This window comes from Halichoerus grypus, chromosome 12, assembly GCF_964656455.1.
Source record: "Halichoerus grypus chromosome 12, mHalGry1.hap1.1, whole genome shotgun sequence".
In the NCBI taxonomy this organism is placed as follows: Eukaryota; Metazoa; Chordata; class Mammalia; order Carnivora; family Phocidae; genus Halichoerus; species Halichoerus grypus.
Window position 1 is genome coordinate 16,723,970 of NC_135723.1, and position 21,587 is coordinate 16,745,556.

Genomic DNA, 21,587 nt, shown 5'->3' on the forward strand with positions numbered 1-21,587 from the left:
AATGTATAATGTGACCCCTCTGCCATTAATAAGTCCTAGCCCTTCAAAAGAACAAAAGGTAAAACTAATAAATGACTTCTTTTAGACACCCTGCAGCTGCAGCTCATGAGCACCTCTGCCTACTACACCTACCTCCTCCTCCTCCTCAAGAACCTGATTTACTCCACCATCATTGCCTTCTATCTGCTTGGGAGGCCAGCATTCTGTGGCAATGGGAAGAGTTCCTAGCACATGGTGGCACCCAGGGTCCACTTGTCTTCATTGGCTATTGTCGCCTAAAACATCATCTGAGAATATAGCAGGGCTTTCTGGGTTTGGGTTATTTCAGTTCACATGTGTCTCTTTCTATTGTGTCATTATTGCAGAATGGTTTTACAAACCATTGGACAAGCAGAAAAGTTCAATCTGCAGTAAGAACAAATTCTGCCATGACTCAGGGGTGGGGCCAGGGGGCCATCCACAGGGGCTTCAGCATTGTTCTCTCCTTAATGTCTACCAGCTCCTCAGAGCCACCCCTGCCTGAGTTTAGCCAACGCACAGCTTCCAGGTGTATCTCCTGGGGCTCTTTAACCAGATAATTGCTTCGAAACCTTTTATTTTACACATCTGGAAGCTGCAATCTTTGCTACCTGAATTTTGTACTGCTTTCATAATAGGCACAATAAAAACAATCAAAAGTCTACTTTGGCCTCTGCGTACTTTCATTTGGCGCAATCTAACTGAGAGTCCAAGTAAGGGACAGCATGACAACTAAGCCTTTAAATTCAGTACTGGTTGTAATATTGGTCAATTCCACATTTCAAATCTTTCCCTGAGATGGTCCTTATGATGCCTTCTTTGGGGCACTGGTGCCAAGGGGGCCACAGCCACTGAAGGTGCCCAGGTTATTTCTCCTTCAGAGGAAAGGAGATTCAGACTCATTTGGTTTAAGATATTCTGGTGGCGACAGTATAACATGTCGCATGACTGGCTGGTGTGCTCAGACCCATGTTTCCTGATCTCACAATAACCCCATGAGAGCCCCACTAACACTGGAAAAGTAGAGTGGTGGAGGGGTTAAGTGCTTGAACTCTGAACCCCAAGTACTTGGGTTTAAGTCTTGAGTCTATAGCTATTTGAAATATCTGTGCCATAATTTTCTCCTTTGTAAAATGAAGATATGGTGTGCCCGTCTCCTGGAGTTGTGTGGATGAAATGGGTTAATTTTGCTGGGTACATGCCAGTCCTCAACAGCATTAGCATCTACTGTTGGCAGCTCTACTTTAGAAATAATAGCTGACACACCTGCTTGCACGCACTCACACCCTTATGGTATGCACTAAGATTTATATGCAATACCATAGAACCATTTACAACAGTCCCAAATTAAATCAAGTGCCCAATAAGAAACTAAAAAATAAAATAAAACAAATGATGTTGTATGATGGACTAGGATGCATCTACACAGAAATGTAGATTGTTGAAGAAATGGAAAATTAATCAGAAAAGTGTTTTTGAGGTGGCTGCTGGCTGACTCAGTCTAAGGAACGAGGGACTTTTGATCTTGGGGTTGTAAGTTGAAGCCCCACATTGGGTGTAGAGATTACATAGATAAAAACTTTAAAAAAAAGAAAGTGTTGCTGAAGAAATATGCACAGCAAGACCCTACTAAAATTGTTATACATTCACATGGTTCCAAAATTTAAACTCTCTAAAAATTGAACTACAAAATCTTACTCCAACAACTGTCTCTACTTGCACACAACTTATAGGTCACACTTTTGTTTCTTGCCCATCCTTCCAATTTTTATTTAGGCAAATATGAACTTAGATATAAAAAAAATAAATACATATAGATCTAATTTTCTTCCTTCTAACACATAGGTAGTAATGACATACATTATTCTGCACCTCTCACATATCCTTGTGCTCTTTTTATGTCAATATAAAAGAACACTTAGCTGCAGAGTATTTCATTGGTGACTGTATACTTTATAAGATCAGTTCCTTGTGATAGACCAATGGATTATTTCCAATCTTTTACTATCATAAAATATGCTAAAATTATAATATTGTTTTATGTCACTTTGGACATACGTACTGGTCATTTTGACAGGTATTGCCAACTTACCCCAATAGAGAGCATCATTGTACACTTCTTCCATGATGTAGGTGAGTGTCAGGAAAGTGCTGTCAAACATCACGATTTTCATAATGTGACAGGTGAAAAATAGTATCTCATTATGATCTTAGTTTGCTTTTCTCTGATGAGGATAATCATCTTTTCATACATTGAGTCCATTTTTATCTCTTTTTTTGTGCAGTATTTGTCCAGTCTTTTGAGCATGATTTCTACAAGTAATAACACTAACAAGTATGACACTCATTTATATGTGTGTGTATATTTCTACAAACATAAGTATAAAACAAAATGTTCAATGCATGGTTGGTGGGTGAAGAAATAAATGATTGTTTATTTTTCTCCTTTACAAATTAATCTTTAAAAGTAAAAGTTTTTATATATTAGAATAAAACAATGTCTCATTTAAAATTGGGAAGGATTTTTTGTTTATTTACAATCAACTTCAGTTTCTGTGAAACATTCTGTTGGAAACCAAGTAGAGGTTCCCATGTGGAAACAACCTAAAACCCATCAGATACAAGAAAATGGAAATTTAATTTCGATTTACTCCTTGATTCTCAAGAATGTGATCAGACTTCTTTAGGACAAATGTCTGAGCCTCTACTGAGAGATCTGGACCTGTTACTGCACGTGGAAAGCACAGAGGCACAGAGGAGAACTAGCAAAAGACCTAAAGCTGTGTGGGCTGAGTCACTGCTGGGGCTCCTAGGCAGTGTCTCCCATGGCTTCCAACTCCTTAGCACCTTCCTTCCCCAGTGGGCCCTGGACTGCCTGGACTGGGAGGTGCAGAAAGGGGGAAGGTGGTGGTGCAGGAGACAGTGTGGGGGGCAGGAGGGCGCTGGTGTGGTGATGGTGCTTTACTTTCTCAGGCTCTTTTTGTCAACGTGCTCTGTCAAATGTGGTTGATTTGTGGAAAATGCTTGAAGTCAAACCGGCCCCTGCTGGTTGGGGCTGTGCAAGAGGTGGCTCGGGTGTTGGAAGATGAAATAAGGACAGTTAAACCACAGCTGACTTTGCTCACTTCCAGAGGGCCACAGCTAATGGAAAGGACATATCCATCTGCGCATGCTCCTGCTGTCAAACATACTGTGAGGCTGTGGGTGAGGGGTCCCCCTATTTTATACCAAGTTCATTCCAGCACCTGCTACATGAGTGGGGATCGTATGACCAGGACTGTTGAGACGCTGCTCCCTCAGTCCACTCCGATGACACTGCTCTGAAGGAAACAGCACGCAGACATCTTGTAGCACTAGGTGATCCCTGACATTCCACCAGGATCTGCATTTTTGCATGGCAGGTGATTTACTGAGGCTCTGACTTTCTGTCTCATTTTGTCAGTGTGGACAGGGTGACATGAGATTCGCGCCCACGAAGCTATTAGCACAGGTAGACTGGAGACATCACAATAGCAGGTGCTTCTTCCCTCACAAGAACACAGACATAGAAGGAGCAAGATGGCGGAGGAGTAGGAGACTTAAATTTCCTCTGGTCTCAGGAATTCAGCTAGATAGGGATCAAACCATTCTGAACACCTACAAACTCAACAGGAGATCGAAGAAAAGAGTAGCAGCAACTCTCTGAACAGAAAAGTGACCACTTTCTGGAAGGTAGGACGTGCGGAGAAGTGAATCTGAGGCGATATTCTGGAGGATAGACGGCGGGGGAGGGGCCTCCGTCGGCCACTTCTGGCAAGTGATAGAGCCGCGGAGCACAAAATCGGAACTTTTAGAAGTCGGCTCCGCTGAGGGACATCGCTCCGGTGGAACCCTCGCGGGACAGTGTGGTCTCAGGACCCTCAGGGTCACAGAAAGACCGGGGGTGCCTGAGTGCGGCAGAGCTCCCAGGTATCGGAGCAGGGAAGCCAGCTGCGGAGACAGAGCAGAGGAGCGGACTCTCAGCTCGGGGTTGCCCTAAACCATGATCCCTGGCACAGTCGGGCCACTGCTCCTCCAGCAGGGACCCAACAAGCGGCAGATCCGGGGAGACTCACCTTCCTTCCCCAGGAGGAGCGGCGTGGGAGCGCACTGCAGGGATCTGCTGGGTTTGGAGACTCCACCCGGGGTCGGGTGCCAGAGATAGAAACGCTTGGTCGCAAGCTGGGTGAGCACGGAGTGCGGCCGGAGACCAGGGAGATGGGAGTGACTGACTGCTTTTCTCTGAGGGCGCACTGAGGAGCGGGGCCCCGAGTTCTCGGCTCCTCCGGGGCGGAGATTGGGAGGCCGCCATTTTCACTCTCATCCTCCAAAGCTGGACGGAAAGCTTGCAGGGAACAAAAGCTCTGGAGAGCAAACCCAAGCAGATTACTTAGCCCGACTGGAAAGGGCGGAGCAATTCCGCCTCCAGTAAAGACATTTGGGAACCACAGCAACAGGCCCCTCCCCCAGAAGATCAGCGAGAACAGCCAGCCAAGACCAAGTTTACCGATCAATGAGAATGGGAGAACGCCAGGGCTAGGGGAATACTGCACATAGAATTCATGGCTTTTTTCCCATGATTCTTTAGACTGTCAAAGTTAATTTTTTTCTTTTAACTTTCTTTTTCTTTTTTTTTTTTGAATTTTTCTTTTTCCCTTTTTCAACCAACATGTTATCAATCCTTTTTTAAAAAAAAACTTTTTTATTTTTCATTTTTAGAGTCATATTCTATCCCTTCATAATAGTTAACCTTATTTTTGGTATACATATATATATATAAGTTGTTCTCTCTTTAAAATTTTGGGATACAACTTCTTCAAACACACCAAAATATACCCTATATCTCTAGTGTATGGCTTTGTTCTAGTCTCCTGCCTGATCACATTCTCTTCCCTTTTTTTTTTTTAAATCCTCTTCTTTCTTTTATCAACCAACTTCTTATCTTATCAATTCCTTTTATAAAATCTTTTATAATTTTCATCTTTACAGTCATATTCCACCCCTTCATCGTATTAACGCTTATTTTTGCACATATATAAGTTTTTCTTTCTTTAAAATTTTGGGAGGCACTTTCTTCTAACAGATCAAAATATGCCCCAAATCTAGTGTGTGGCACGGATCTATGCACCAGCCTGATCATAGTTGATCATATTCTCTTTTTTGTTGTTGTTGTTTTGTTTGTTTGTTTTTATCTTTATCTTATTCTTTTTTTTCTTTTTTCTTTCTTTCCCTTTCTTTTCCCCCAATTTCAGGTCTCTTCTGATTTGTTTAGTGTATATTTTTCTTGGGTCGTTATTACCCTGTTAGCAGTTTATTCTCTCATTCATTTTTTCTCCTCTGACAAAATGACAAGATGGAAAAAATCACCTCAACAAAAAGAACAAGAGGCAGTACCAACTGCCAGGGACCTAATCAATACAGACATTAGGAAGATGTTGGAAATAGAGTTCAGAATGATGATTTTAAAGATACTAGCTGGGCTTGAGAAAAGCATGGAAGATATTAGAGAAACCCTTTCTGGAGAAATAAAAGAACTAAAATCTAACCAAGTCGAAACAAAAAGGCTATTAATGAAGTGCAATCAAAAATGGAGGCTCTAACTGCTAGGATAAATGAGGCAGAAGAGAAAATTAGTGATATAGAAGACCAAATGATGGAAAATAAAGAAGCTGAGAAAAAGAGAGATAAACAACTACTGGATCACGAGGGCAGAATTCGAGAGATAAACGATACCATAAGACGAAACAACATTAGAATAATTGGGATCCCAGAAGAAGAAGAAAGAGAGAGAGGGGCAGAAGGTATATTGGAGTAAATTATAGCAGAGAACTTTCCTAATTTGGGGAAGGAAACAGGCATCAAAATCCAGGAGGCACAGAGAACCCCCCTCAAAATCAATAAAAATAGGTCAACACCCCGACATCTAATACTAAAACTTACGAGTCTCAGAGACAAAGAGAAAATCCTGAAAGCAGCTCAGGACAAGAGATCTGTAACCTACAATAGTAGAAATATTAGATTGGCAACAGACCTATCCACAGAGACCTGGCAGGCCAGAAAGGACTGGCATGATATATTCAGAACACTAAATGAGAAAAATATGCAGCCAAGAATACTATATCCAGCTAGGCTGTCATTGAAAATAGAAGGAGAGAGAAAAAGTTTCCAGGAGAAACGAAAACTAAAGGAATTTGCGAACACGAAACCAGTGTTACAAGAAATCTTGAAAGGGGTCCTCTAAGCAAAGAGAGAGCCTAAAAGCAACATAGACCAGAAAGGAACACAGAAAATATACAGTAACAGTCATCTTACAGGCAATACAATGGCACTAAATTCATCTCTTTCAATAGTTACCCTGAATGTAAATGGGCTAAATGCCCCAGTCAAAAGACACAGGCTATCAGATTGGATAAAAAAACAAGACCCATCGATATGCTGTCTGAGACTCATTGTAGACCCAAAGACACCCCCAGATTGAAAGTAAAGAGGTGGAAAACCATTTACCATGCTAATGGACACCAAAAAAAAAGCTGGGGTGGCAATCCCTATATCAGACAAATGAGATTTTAAACCAAAGACTGTAATAAGAGATGAAGAAGGACACTATATCCTACTTAAAGGGTCTATCCAACAAGAAGATCTAACAATTGTAAATATCTATGCCCCTAACATGGGAGCAGCCAATTATATAAGGCAATTAATAACAAAAGCAAAGAAACACATTGACAACAATATAATAATAGTGGGGGACTTTAACACCCCCCTCACTGAAATGGACAGATCATCTAAGCAAAAGATCAACAAGGAAATAAAGACTTTAAATGACACACTGGACCAAATGGACTTCACAGATATATTCAGATCATTCCATCCCAAAGCAACAGAATACACATTCTTCTCTGGTGCCCATGGAACATCTCCAGAATAGATCATATCCTAGGTCACAAATCAGCTCTCAACCGGTCCCAAAAGATTAGAATCATTCCCTGCATATTTTCAGACCACAGTGCTTTGAAACTGGAACTCAACCACAAGAGGAAAGTCAGAAAGAACTCAAATACATGGAGGCTAAAGAGCATCCTACCAAAGAATGAATGGGTCAACCAGGAAATTAAAGAAGAATTTAAAAAATTCATGGAAACAAGTGAAAATGAAAATGCAACTGTTCAAAATCTTTGGGATGCAGCAAAGGCGGTCCTAAGAGGAAAGTATATAGCAATACAAGCCTTTCTCAAGAAACAAGAAAGGTCTCAAATACACAACCTAACCCTACACCTAAAGGATCTGGAGAAAGAACAGCAAATAAAGCCTAACCCAGCAGGAGAAAAGAAATAATAAAGATCAGAGCAGAAATCAATGAAATAGAAACCAAAAGAACAGTAGAACAGATCAACGAAACTAGGAGCTGGTTCTTTGAAAGAATTCACAAGATTGATAAACCCCTGGCCAGACTTATCAAAAAGAAAGGAGAAAGGACCCAAATAAACAAAATCATGAATGAAAGAGGAGAGATCACAACCAACACCAAAGAAATACAAACAATTATAAGAACATATTATGAGCAACTCTATGCCAGCAAATTAGATAATCTGGAAGAAATGGATGCATTCCTAGAGATGTATCAACTACCAAAACTGAACCAGGAAGAAATAGAAAACCTGAACAGACCTATAACCACTAAGGAAATTGAAGCAATCATCAAAAATCTCCCAACAAACAGGGGCCCAGGGCTAGATGGCTTCCCAGGGGAATTCTACCAAACATTTAAAGAAGAATTAATACCTATTCTACCGGAACTGTTCCAAAAATTAGAAATGGAAGGAAAACTTCTAAACTTGTTTTATGAGGCCACCATTACCTTGATCCCCAAACCAGACAAGGACCCCATCAAAAAGGAGAATTACAGACCAATATCCTTGATGAACATGGATGCAAAAACTCTCACCAAAATACCAGCCAATAGGATCCAACAGTACATTAAAAGGATTATTCACCACGACCAAGTGGGATTTATCCCTGGGCTGCAAAGTTGGTTCAACATCTGCAAATCAATCAATTTGAAACAATACACTAATAAAAGAAAGAACAAGAATCATGTGATCCTCTCAATAGATGCAGAAAAAGCATTTGACAAAGTACAGCATCCTTTCTTGGTCAAAACTCTTCAGAGTATACGGATAGAGGGTACATACCTCAATATCATAAAAGCCATCTATGAAAAACCCACAGTGAATATCATTCTCAATGGGGAAAAACTGAGAGCGTTCCCCTTAAGTTCAGGAACATGGCAGGGATGTCCACTGCTATTCAACAGAGTATTAGAAGTCCTAGCCACAGCAATCAGACAACAAAAAGAAATCAAAGGCATCCAAATCAGCAAAGAAGAAGTCAAACTCTCACTCTTTGCAGATGATATAATACTTTATGTGGAAAATCCCAAAAGACTCCACCCCAAAACTGCTAGAACTCACACAGGAATTCAGTAAAGTGGCAGGATATAAAATCAATGCACAGAAGTCAGTGGCATTCCTATACACCAACAACAAGACAGAAGAAAGAGAAATTAAGGAGTCGATCCCATTTCCAATTGCACCCAAAACCATAAGATACCTAGGAATAAATCTAACCAAAGAAGCAAAGAATCTGTACTCAGAAAACTATAAAATACTCATGAAAGAAATTGAGGAAGACACAAAGAAATGGAAAAATGTTCCATGCTTATAGATTGGAAGAACAAATATTGTGAAGATGTCAATGCGACCTAGAGCAATCTCCACATTCAATGCAATCCCCATCAAAATACCATCCACTTTTTTCAAAGAAATGGAGCAAATAATCCTAAAATTTGTATGGAACCAGAAAAGACCCCGAATAGCCAGAGGAACATTGAAAAAGAAAAGCAAAGCTGGTGGCATCACAATTCCAGACTTCCAGCTCTATTACAAAGCTGTCATCATCAAGACAGTATGGTACTGGCACAAAAACAGACACATAGATCAATGGAACAGAATAGAGAGCCCAGAAATGGACCCTCAACTCTATGGTCAACTAATCTTTGACAAAGCAGGAAAGAATGTCCAATGGAAAAAAGACAGTCTCTTCAACAAATGGTGTTGGGAAAATTGGACAGCCACATGCAGAAGAATGAAACTGGACCATTTCCTTACACCACACACAAAAATAGACTCAAAATGGTTGAAAGACCTCAATGTGAGACAGGAGTCCATCAAAATCCTAAAGGAGAACACAGGCAGCAACCTCTTCGACCTCAGCCGCAGCAACTTCTTCCTAGAAACATCGCCAAAGGCAAGGGAAGCAAGGGCAAAATTGAACTATTTGGACTTCATCAGGATAAAAAGCTTTTGCACAGCAAAAGAAACAGTCCACAAAACCAAAAGACAACCGACAGAATGGGAGAAGATATTTGCAAATGACATATCAGATAAAGGGCTAGTATCCAAAATCTATAAAGAGCTTATCAAACTCAACACCCAAAGAACAAAGAATCCAATCAAGAAATGGGCAGAGGACATGAACAGACATTTTTCCAAAGAAGACATCCAAATGGCCAACAGACACATGAAAAAGTGCTCAACATCGCTCGGCATCAGGGAAATCCAAATGAAAACCTCAATGAGATAGCACCTCACACCAGTCAGAATGGCTAAAATTAACAAGTCAGGAAATGACAGATGTTGGCGGGGATGCGGAGAAAGGGAACCCTCCTACACTGTTGGTGGGAATGCAAGCTGGTGCAGCCACTCTGGAAAACAGTATGGAGGTTCCTCAAAAAGTTGAAAATAGAGCTACCCTATGACCCAGCAATTGCACTACTGGGTATTTACCCCAAAGATACAAATGTAGGGATCCGAAGGGGTACGTGCACCCTGAAGTTTACAGCAGCAATGTCCACAATAGCCAAACTATGGAATGAGCCAAGATGTCCATCGACAGATGAATGGATAAAGAAGAAGTGGTATATATATACAATGGAATATTATGCATCCATCAAAAGGAATGAGATCTTGCCATTTGCAACGACGTGGATGGAACTGGAGGGTATTATGCTGAGCGAAATAAGTCAATCAGAGAAAGACATGTATCATATGACCTCACTGATATGAGGAATTCTTGTTTTGTTTAAAGTCAGTTACTTTTTTTTCTTTTTTATTGTTATGTTAATCACCATACATTACATCATTAGTTTTTGATGTGGTGTTCCATGATTCATTGTTTGTGCATAACACCCAGTGCTCCATGGAGAACATGCCCTCTTTAATACCCATCACCAGGCTGACCCATCCTCCCACGCCCCTCCCTTCTAGAACCCTGTTTGTTTTTCAGAGTCCATCGTCTCTCATGGTTTGTCACCCCCTCCGATTTACCCCCCTTCATTCTTCCCCTCCTGCTATCTTCTTTTTTTTTTTTCTTAACATATATTGCATTATTTGTTTCAGAGGTACAGATCTGTGATTCAACAGTCTTGCACAATTCACAGCGCTCACCATAGCACTTACCCTCCCCAGTGTCTATCACCCAGTCACCCCATCCCTCCCACCCCACCCCCCACTCCAGCAACCCTCAGTTTGTTTCCAGAGATTAAGAATTCCTCATATCAGGGGCGCCTGGGTGGCTCAGTCGTTAAGCGTTTGCCTTCAGCTCAGGTCATGATCCCAGGGTCCTGGGATCGAGCCCCGCATCGGACTCCCTGCTCAGCGGGGAGTCTGCTTCTCCCTCTCCCTCTCCCCCTGCTTGTGTTCCCTCTTTCGCTGTGTCTCTCTCTGTCAAATAAATAAATAAAAATCTTTAAAATAAAATAAATAAATAAATAAAAAGAAAGAAAGAAAAGGAAGGAAGGAAGAAAGGAAGGAAGGAAGGAAGAAGAAAGAAAGAAAGAAAGAAAGAAAGAAAGAAAGAAAGAAAGAAAGAAAAAGAAAATAGGAGGAAAAGTGGGAGGGAGGGAGAGGGGGAGTGAGGAAGGGAGTGAGGGAGGGAGGAAGGAAGAAGGAAGGAAGGAAGGAAGGATCGAGATCTGGATTTCAAATTCCTACTCAGCCACTTAACTCACAGCACAATCCAGGGAAGATACTACATCTTTCTCATAGGGTTGCTGGGGACTGAAGGAGGCTCGATACAGGACAGGTCTAGCACAGGATCAACACATCACAGTGTCCTTTCCCGTTACAACTGAACTGCTTCCCTGAGCCATCTCAGCTAACACAGGAACTCAGAGACTCTTCGAAAGTCACACCATACATTGTCCTCCAAACAACAGTAAAGTTTGCTTTATTTTGAAAAGCTAAGAATTGTGAATTGGAAAAGAATCGAGGATAATAAACCAAAGGATATTTTTGCTCCAAGATTTTTCTTCATTCACAGTAGAGTGTAGAAATATAATAACCTCTAAAGCAATAACTACAGTAATTTTTAATATTCACCAAACTTTGTGAACTTCCTACAAACTACTGATCTATAAAATATATATACTTCTGCATAGTTGTGGGATTATTGTCTCATTTGTTATTATACAGAATTAAACTTTTCTTCCAATTCTCATGATGGGCATAGAGCTCCCCACATTCTCATTCAGAGTGAAAAAGGGCTCAAAGATAGTGTGTTTGAAGCAAAACCTAAAGGACAATGCAAGAGTGTTGTTCCCAAGGGGAAGATAACAATGAATTATTATAACATAGGTGTTTTGGTGAGGTCTTCTGGGACCTGATAGTTCTTTATACCAGGAACATAATAAAATAACACTGAGACAGACCATATTAATATCTTTCATTGGTTCTAAAGCAAACCTTCCTCCCCTCTCCTTGCCTCTGAAGAACAGGGCTGCCACTGCATCCCCAGTCCTGATGCATGCGCCCTCTTGGAGAGAATTCTGACTAGTCATTGGCAACGCCAACTCCATGGATATACATGTCTTCAGCTTGGATTTGTAGGTTGACTATATTCCAATCTTATCTTTCCATGTTTTTATGTCCACTGTCAACTTTGTCAAGTTTCTCTGATTTTCTCCTTTGTTTGACAAATGTAGATAGCGAAATGAGAATCTCTCAGGATCAAGTCTCCTTTAACCAAAGACATGAGAGAACAGTGCACATAAGGTTGCAAGCTGTCTGGGGTTTCCCCGGAGAAGACTATCATGCATGGTACCAACCAAAAGAAGGGGAGCCCCTGAAATGAATCCTATATGGCTCAACCAATATTACCTGTAAAACGAGCCCAATTTTGGCTTGGACACAGATAAGAAAGACAACAGAGTCTTTTACCTCATAATCAATAATGTCCTCAAGTCTGATTAAGCCCCCTGCTATTGTGCTGTTGGGATCTCACAATGTCACAAAGTCAGAAGGGACCTGTGAGAAATCCTTCTTCATTACTAACCCTCAACTCCTTTCTCACTTGAGCAACCATATCAGACCCTTTCCTGCTCTTAATCACAGGTTCATAAGCTGTTGGAACAGGAAGGGCTCTTTGGACATACATAGCCCAATGCCCACACAGCAAATGGGATGTGGGGGCCGAGGGATGGCAAATTCCTTGTCCAAAACTAGTTAACCACAGAGGTAGAGCTACACGTGCATTCTGAAGATCACAGAATAGCTTCCAAGAGGCTTTTTCTTTCAACATATCAGAGAACTGGGTTTTGTTTTAAAATTTTGGTTTAGATAGGAATCTATTATATGATGGAAGATAGACTTCTACAAATTTATTCCTTCATTCCAGGAATAATATGTCATTACACAAATAATATTTCTCATTTTGCATTATGTAGTAAAAAATCATTTTGCCAAGTTGTAAAAGTAGCTGATTAAAAATGGAGAACATTGTTCACATTTCTCAAGTATATTTTTATTGACATATTTGCATTTTGGGTTACTGAAGAGTTTCCTCCTTTAGAAATACAATCCCAAATTGCTAATGGAGCAGGTCTGGTGTTTGTGAGAACAGAAAGGCTTTTCCTTTGATGTGATTTCTGAGCAGTTTCACGCAATTGAATACCTGGAAATCAAAACCTCTTAATTGATGGTAATTTTCCTGGTAATTTAGGTAAGTAGTTGGTTGACCGATTACTCCCTCTCTCTCTCTTTTCTTTTGCTCTTATTGTTTCTGCTTTCTATTGTTTCTGTGATTAACTGCCTCCTTGGAAAACAGATATTGCTGTCTCTTAATCTGAGGAAAACATAAGATATCAGATGCCATGAAGCTTATATTCAAGGACTTCCAAGGGAATGAAGAAGATCAAATTGCCAGTACAAGGTTTCTACCTGCTGGTCCTGCCATGAAGCTCAGAAGGCTGACATTTTTTGCAGAAGCTCTAACCAATGTGGTTACTCAGGCTGGATCAAGATATTTGCACAAGGAACTAAGCTCATAGTAACTCCCCCAGGTAAGTAACTCTGTTCTGTTTTGACACTGTGAATGGAATACTGATAGATGGTTTTTAGAAAAAACAATGTAGGATCACCTCAGCATATGGACAGTAATTTTGCAGCTACTGATTATTATATATGGAAAGAAAATTACTTTGCAAATGATTTATTTACTTCCCTGTGTGTAAGCAGATTAAAATTCTACCTTCAGAATATATACACACACAAAAATAGACTCAGGCTTGAAATTAAAATTATTTTTAGGACTGTGCCTACAAACCATTGGTGTGAGTTATTGGTTCAAAATGCTTTTCTTTTCTTTTCTTTTTTTTAAAAGATTTTATTTATTTACTTGACACAGAGAGAGAGAGTGAGCACACAAGCAGGGGGAGCAGCAATCAGAGAGAGAGAAGCAGGCTCTCCACTGAGCAGGGAGTCTGATGCGGGGCTCGATCCCAGGATCCTGGGATCCAAAATGCTTTTCTTCTAATTGGTCTTTTAAGTGAGAAATGCTTTGATTAAGTACCTCTAGTATTAATAGTGTTCCTTTCTTAATGAATAGTGCTCCTTTCTCTAATAACCTGCAAAATATGTGATTGCTTTTGATCTCATCTTTAACAGCAGTGTAAAAAAAATTAACTCTTACAGTAAATGATGATAGAACATCAATAATCCCCTTATTACTCTAACTTCTCAGAGAGGAGGCTGAGACCGGTCAAAATTTGTGTTATTGCTAGTCTTGGGGTATTACCTAAATATGGTCCAGTTTAATGAAATTTGTGAACTCAGTAAACCACTTCAGCTCCAGCGTCCATGAAAAGAGTTTGTGTGGTTTTACACTTTCGTTTGTTCATTTATTGTCTCAGCAAACATTTCCTGAAGACAGTTATTCTGCTGGATGCTAGAGATCAAAGGGTGAAAAAGACACAGTCTCAACACTAAAAAGCTTCTAGTCTAGAGGACAACTATTCTAGACTGTGGTTTCATTGGGTCCTGTGTTTTTCAGCTTGTGGCTGCGAGAGACCCGGAACGTCTTGGATTCATGAGCTCGTTTGTTGTCTTAACTTATGAAATACCTATTGCTTATAAAATCCATATATTTTGTTTGATGGAAGAATTTGATAAAATGGCCTGAAACCATCCCACTAAGGAAAATCATGATATTAGCTAAGATTTATTGTGGGTCAGGTACCATGCTGACTAGTCTAGTGCTTTATCTCATTCCTCAACAGCCCTATAGAGTATATCCTCTTATTCCAAATTCACAGATGAGGATACTGAGGCTTGGAGAAATTCAGTTATTTGCATAAAGTCACATGGCTAGTTACTATGGTGAAGAGTGGGATCCAGTAGAGACTTGTCCATTCCAAAAAGCATGGTCTAGACCATTATGTGATACTAGAAACATTAAGCCATATTTTTATATTCCGAATATATAGTCTTTTGTAGCCTGACCTTTTAAATAGACTCTTTAGTTGAATGCTTAGCTAGTAATAGCTCATAATTTGTATGACTCCTCACGTGGAAAACAATGCTTCTGCTTCTAATCATGGCACTAAAATTGCCTCTCTTCCCCCGAGACATCAATTAAGTCATGCTGAATATGCACTTATTAAATTTTCAAAATGTGATTCTTGGGGAATTTCTATTAAATGACAAGTCCTTTGACACCATTGAATTCAACTCTTTTCTGTATTGGCATCAAATTTGCTGGAAATATGGAAGCTGGCAGAAGAATGGGAGCAGTTGTACTACATGCAGGACTCAGCTGCAGAACTCAGAGCTGCCTTTGCACTCCGGCTGGGACAGCTGCAGGGAGAGCAAACCAAGCAGGATCCTCTGATGGGCAGCTCAGGATTGTAACTCAATACCCTGGAACCTGTTAGGGTAATTTCAGGTTCAGAGAGGCAATCTTTCTGTAATAAATATGTTACAAGATCAGCATTAAGATTTCAGACTCTGTAACAACTCATCTCGTCGCTGATTAGTGGGGATTGGATTCAGGAAAGAACTTACTTTACAATCAAACTAGATACCCACCCCTCAATACATAGAAAGAAAAACAAATACCTGTAAAAGTACCGAACGTTGATTTAGTAAATACTTTTTTGTTCCTCTTTGAAAACAAAAGAAATAATAGCTGTAAATTATCTCTAGTAAAAGAAGTGATATCACACAGGAAAACCCTTTAAAAGAAGAGATATCTAAGGGTCAAGAAAATGGAAAAGTAAAACCATACTCCCCAACTCCTGTGAGTGAGATGGGAAAGACAGACCCAAGCTGTCCAGGCAGAGAGGGGTCAGTTAATCCATTCTTGGCTATGATCGTATCTAATGTGATTTTGCTTGAACTTTATCTTTGTTTAATGTTAACAAGGCCCATTTTTATAAATCTATATAAATATTGAAAAAATATGGGCACAATTTTAAAAGACGCACAAAGAGAGATTTCTGTAAAAGCTTTTCAGGTGGGATTAGTATGGCTGGAGCAGAATCAAAGTGTTTGGTCTTGGCACAAAGCTCAGGGTTACAGGTAAATTACATTCTTCAGTATAAGGGAGGGGAGGGAGGCTGGTAATGCAGGGGCTGCAGTCTAGGTGCTGGCGCTGGCTCAGAATTCTAGGATTTGGTCCCATTTTGGTCACAAATAGTAGCAGGATCCTTGGAGAGGTTGGTGACTCTGTCCCAGTCCTGGGGGTAGTTCCTGCCTGAGCTAGCATGGAGGACATTAGCAAGGAGCTAACTAGCTACAGCAAGTGGGGGTTTCTAAGATGTTAGAGCCATTTGGGATTTCTGTGTTGAAAGTTTTGTAAAGAGGTTTGTACATCTTATTTATTTGATTTCAAAAATAACCAATGGAAAAGAATGAACAAAAAACTGCTACACTTTCATTTGTCAGAGGATGATTAAGTATCAAAATACTTAATGTGTAAACATATTCAAGAATGTTATAAGCTAAGTTTTCCCCCCTAAATTCAAACTACTATATTTGTTCATTCTTCACTAGCCGTAGAGATGAAATTTTGCCTGAATGAGGGAGAACATCTCACAGGGATGTTTCTAGCACATTAGGTCTGCTCAAATAAAAGTTTTTAAGAATTTTCACAAAGGTGGTAAAACATTGAAAAAAATGAAAGAAATGATATATCTTGCTTTTCTTCATGGTCGTGATGATAGGCACATATGAATTCATAAACTGAAAAGCGAGTTTCTGGTCCTCTTTTTTCCAACTGACTACATAATCAATGTATATTCTAGCAATCAAATTAAATAATGCTCAGTTAACTATTCCTTTGAGAAAATTGTGAAAGCTTAAGATTCATTTTATCCAAAAGAATAAAACATCAAGAATCCAGCTGAGGAAAAGGGACAGGAGGTAAAAACAGGGTGTTGTTGTCCAGAAACGTTTCAATTTCATCATTTGATTTTCAATTTCTTGACTATAATGAATCAGAAGTATTCCTATAAAAAAGCACAGTTTCTAAGATGAAAGTTGAATTCCTTAATATATTGACTAGAGGCTAAAATTATGTAACCATCATGTACAATTGAAAAATTAATCTTTAACATGCTTTTTAAATTAAAAACAGTGTATGGTTGAGAAATATACAGTGTCTTACTGTTATAATCAATAAAATACTATTTGCACTGCAAACAAGATGTATGAATTTAAAATAAGCACGTTATGTCCTAATTCTACTTACACCATGAATAAGAACTCATTGTTTGCTTACTGATTTAGTATAAAAATCAGGAGCTTTGCTACACAGGTAGACATTCTCATGACTTTTTCCCCCCCAAAAAATAGAATATTAAGAGCCCCCCCAAAAGAAGTTTTCCTTCTCTTCTCAAATGAGAAATCCAATTCCTCTTTTCTTAAGAAATTGAATTATTAAACTAACCAAACTAGCCCAAAAAGAATATCAGAAAACTACTTGAATTTCATTTGGAAATCAATTTTAAAAGGGTTCTAACATTTGTAATTTTAATCATTAAATTAATAGTAAATGTATAATCAAGTAACATACCAACATTCAAGTGACACACCCTTTAAAACTATGATGTTTTGTTACATATTTTGACATTATGTCAAAAAACTATGGAACCATAACTTTTACACTACTCGTTATATATATATTTTATTCAGCAGGTGAAATCACAGAATACTGTGGCATTCTAAAACTGTTTAGCAGCTTTCTAGGGCAGATTCAACTTTGAGGGGAGACTCTGAGAGTCCAAATTCTTCATAGTATGTCTTCTTAGAGTGGCTTCTTAGTTATACCTAAATTGTAAATGAAATTCCAATATAAAATGTGCTTTCAGTGAACATCTTCCAAAGCAAAACAAAATTCTGGTAAGTGTGTTACTTGATACAGCTAATATAAAAGCATATCTGAAAATAAGTTTTTTAATAGCAGTTTTGGAAATACTGCTGCTTTGCTTCTAAATTCAAGGCATTGTAAATAATTGGGAGGTGCAGTTTTAAACATTGTCCTACTTAAAATCCTGGAGTGGTTCAGATGAGAGATTGAGATGTTTTATAAAATCAGAAATCAAGTAGGAGACCTCCATTACTTCAGAAGTGGACATGAGATCCATACTTGAAGATTTAAAGGTCAATTTGATAGATTGTCAAGTATGTGTTACAGTCGATTCCCATTCAAAAAGTGTGTATTGTTTCAAAAAATTTCACGTTTTAATCCAGACTCCATCACTTAATAGCTGTGACTTTAAGCAGGTTACATGACTTCTTGAATCTGTTTTCCTGTTGAAAATAAGAATAATCAGTACCTCATAACCCACTGTGATGAGAGACCATGATAAGCACTAATTCTATGGCAAATTTCCTTCATTTCACTCTGTGCTAGGTGGTTCCAAACCACACAATGTTTGTATTTCTATAATAATGTTTTTAATTGCTATTCCATTTTCCCCCACAGATAAAAGCCCTGATGCAGACAATTCCCCCATTCCCACAATTTTTTTCCCTTCAATTGCTGAAATAAAATTCCATAAGGCTGGAACATATCTTTGTCTTCTTGAGAATTTTTTCCCTGAAGTTATCAAGATACATTGGAAAGAAAAAGATGGCAAAACAATTCTGAAATCCCAGCAGGGAGACACCATGAAGACCAGCGACACATACATGAAATTCAGCTGGCTGACCGTGACTAAAAAGTCAATGGCTAAAGAACAAAAATGTATTGTCACACACGAGAATAATAAAGGAGGGATTGATGAAGAGATTCTTTTTCGTTCAATGAAAAAAGGTATGTGCATATAGATATAGAAATGCAAGCTTCCAGTGCCCTTTTTCTTCAAAGGAAATGCCCTACCTTTTCTGTTAAATATTAATGAAAAGAAACAAACAGAAATCTTTCTAAATGTTGTTACCTTTCATGGTAGCATAAATGTCCTTCTATTTCCCCAGCGAATTGAAATAGTATGGGCTTTGGAACATTAAAAAAGAAAAAGGAAAAGAAAAATTCACTTACCCTTTCTCACCTCAGTTTATCATCCAAAATATGAAGGGTATAATGATGTTTTTTAGGATCATTATAGGGATTAAATGAAACAATATACATGGAAGCATCTAGCAACTTGCACACCATATATGCTCAAAAAGAGAGTCTGCTTTTGATGATCATACTTGATCAGGAAATAAAAACAATTACACGTCTTTCAGGAATGTTCTACTCAGAAGTCAAAGTCCCTCTCACTTCGATCTGGTCTATTGAAAGTATAACCCATCAACAATGAGTTGGTGACAAAATGCTATTCATTTGATAGAACCAGATCCCAACTCAATAAAAAACAGAGTAATTTGGGTGTTGAGGTTTTAGTATGGTCTTGGATTTTTTAGATTTGAATTTTATATACCACCATAAGGTGAAATTTGTAAGTAAAGATTGGGTGAGGCTAATGTTTACATTCTTCCATTCTATACAATGAATGTATTCCTTACCATTGATAAAGCTGCTCAGCAAACATCATTGCAGTCCTACTGTGTGCCAGGCCTGGTAGGGATGCAGGATGAACTACTGCCCCAAGGAGGATCACTACAGTAGAGAGAACATGCTTTTCCTAATCACTCAAGGTCACTCATGATTCAGGCATGATTTAGGCATGGTGCCCCAAATGAACCCCATTGGGGCAGATGCTGGACATATTTAGACAGTGTGGGCAGACGGCTAAAGGTGCCCTGGCCCAGCTGTGGTCCAGTAACTCACCACACTCAGTCAAGTCCTGGTATTAACATCACAGACCAAGACCCCAGTGGGACCATGAGCAGGAACCAGTCTGTACTTTCCATGCGGTTCACAAGCCCTTGGGAAGCAGTGGGAAACAAACACATAACAAAACATGCAAAGACCTTTGCAGTGTACCACTCTGAATTGCTGAAGTAAATCTTTATCCTCTTGGATCCTTAGTGTTTCCAACAATCAAATTAGGGTGGAACACTTATCTTTCCTTTCTCCTGGCTTGTGATGAAGAAGCGCAATAATGTCAGTGAAAATGCTTGGTTTTGAAAGCACGACATGGCTGCATTTATTCATGTTTATTGTATTTATGTATATCCTTTCCTAAGATAACTGAACTAAGATTACAAACAGCCCTAATTTTTTATTTCTATAGCTAAGAAACAGAGAGGAGGCAAATGAGCTAAACATAAGCTTAATGTAATCACTGGGCTGAAGTCCTTTACGTATTGATTTTTTATTGATCAAAGTAAAGATATACTATAGTACGTTCCATGGTAATGATTATAGAAAAGGGAGAAGTTCTTATTCATGATGTGTTTTACTTGGGAATTAATTTCTGAAAGAAATGTCTCCCACGGTCTTATAGCAACAAAGCTATTGAGGGCATTTCTGTTAATGCCTTTCTACAGCAAATTTCTAATGCTGTTTCTTGTAAGTGTTTTGTTTATTCTTTTTGGTTTTGATGAAAGCTAAAAATATATAGAACATGGAAGCCCAAATCCATGAAATGATTTTGAAGAGATGAAACTATCTGGTCCAAGTTTTCAACCAACTTGATTGAGAAAGAGGACCTAGGGCACACACACAGATTTTAATTGGAAAAATTGTTACCTTAATGCTTTTCAATCAATCAATGCATGGTGATAAGAAATTTTTATTTCTCTTTTATTTCACTTCTCTTTCTCTTTTATTTCTCTCAGTAAAGCCACTGTATGGAAAAGAAAAGGACTTTTAAGACACTTTAAAGTCAGTTCTTGAGGATAATTTAACATCTAAACATGATTATATAAACATTTTATTTTGGGGATTTACCCCAAAGCCTATACCTCAAACCCATTTTTTTTAAGAGTGCACCAATAGAAGATTGTGTGGAGTGCATAAAATTGCACACCAGAACCATGCCTGTGTGGATAAGGACACATGGAGCAGAAAAGGATAAAACAAAACAACCTTGCAACTCTCTCTTCCTGCATCCAATGGTCAATGATCTTTTAAAGGAATTTTGTCTTTGTATGTATGTTGGGCATTTTTTTTTTTACACTGTAGAGAAATACAACTCTCACCTCAGGTTTTAAATGTTCGGAAAACTATAATTATTATTGCTCTATCTTCTGTCCCTGGAAAGAAGTGAACTAAAATGGTGAGCTTCTGCAATAAAAAGGTCATTTGTTAAGACTAGTTAAGATATCTGGGGCGCCTGGGTGGCTCAGTTGGTTAGGCGACTGCCTTCGGCCCAGGTCATGATCCTGGAGTCCCGGGATCGAGTCCCGCATTGGGCTCCCTGCTCAGCAGGGAGTCTGCTTCTCCCTCTGACCCTCCTCCCTCTCATGCTCTCTGTCTCTCATTCTCTCTCTCTCAAATAAATAAATAAAATCTTTAAAAAAAAAAAAAAAAGACTAGTTAAGATATCTGGAAGAGATGATGTCTGAGAGTCCACAATGGTGGAGTATATTTGATTTCAATGGATTGTTTTACAAGGTACTTGCCACATGTTCTAGCTCATCTAAACCTCCACAACTGACCTTTGAGTGCTGATTCTACCAGTCACTGGTATGACTCTTGGCAAGTTAATTACTCACTAAACCTTATTTCCTTGTGTCTAACATGGAGGCTTCCAAATTCATCTCACATCATTGTTACTGGGGGATCAGATGAGATGAATAATGAACTTTCACATAGTGCCTTGTACA

At 39.0% G+C, this 21,587-nt stretch overlaps 2 protein-coding genes and 1 gene segment (V, D, J or C); all 3 read left to right on the plus strand.

Annotated features, from left to right (window-relative positions):
* LOC118551588 (T-cell receptor gamma chain C region C10.5-like) overlaps positions 1 to 682 on the plus strand; it is a 30,301-nt gene extending 29,619 nt beyond the window's left edge. Inside the window, 1 exon segment of the C gene segment in view lies at positions 86 to 682. Coding sequence covers positions 86 to 228 — 143 coding nt within the window.
* Positions 367 to 21,587, plus strand: part of LOC144379699 (uncharacterized) — a 26,426-nt gene continuing 5,205 nt past the window's right edge. Inside the window, exons 1-2 of the mRNA XM_078059871.1 lie at positions 367 to 410; positions 13,284 to 13,432. Of these exons, the coding sequence (XP_077915997.1) occupies positions 367 to 410; positions 13,284 to 13,432 (193 nt within the window). The remainder of the gene's footprint in view (positions 411 to 13,283; positions 13,433 to 21,587) is intronic.
* Positions 18,361 to 18,543, plus strand: LOC118530510 (T-cell receptor gamma alternate reading frame protein). The gene is given in 1 exon segment (XM_036084033.1): positions 18,361 to 18,543. A coding segment is annotated over 1 exon segment (177 nt). The 5' UTR covers positions 18,361 to 18,366.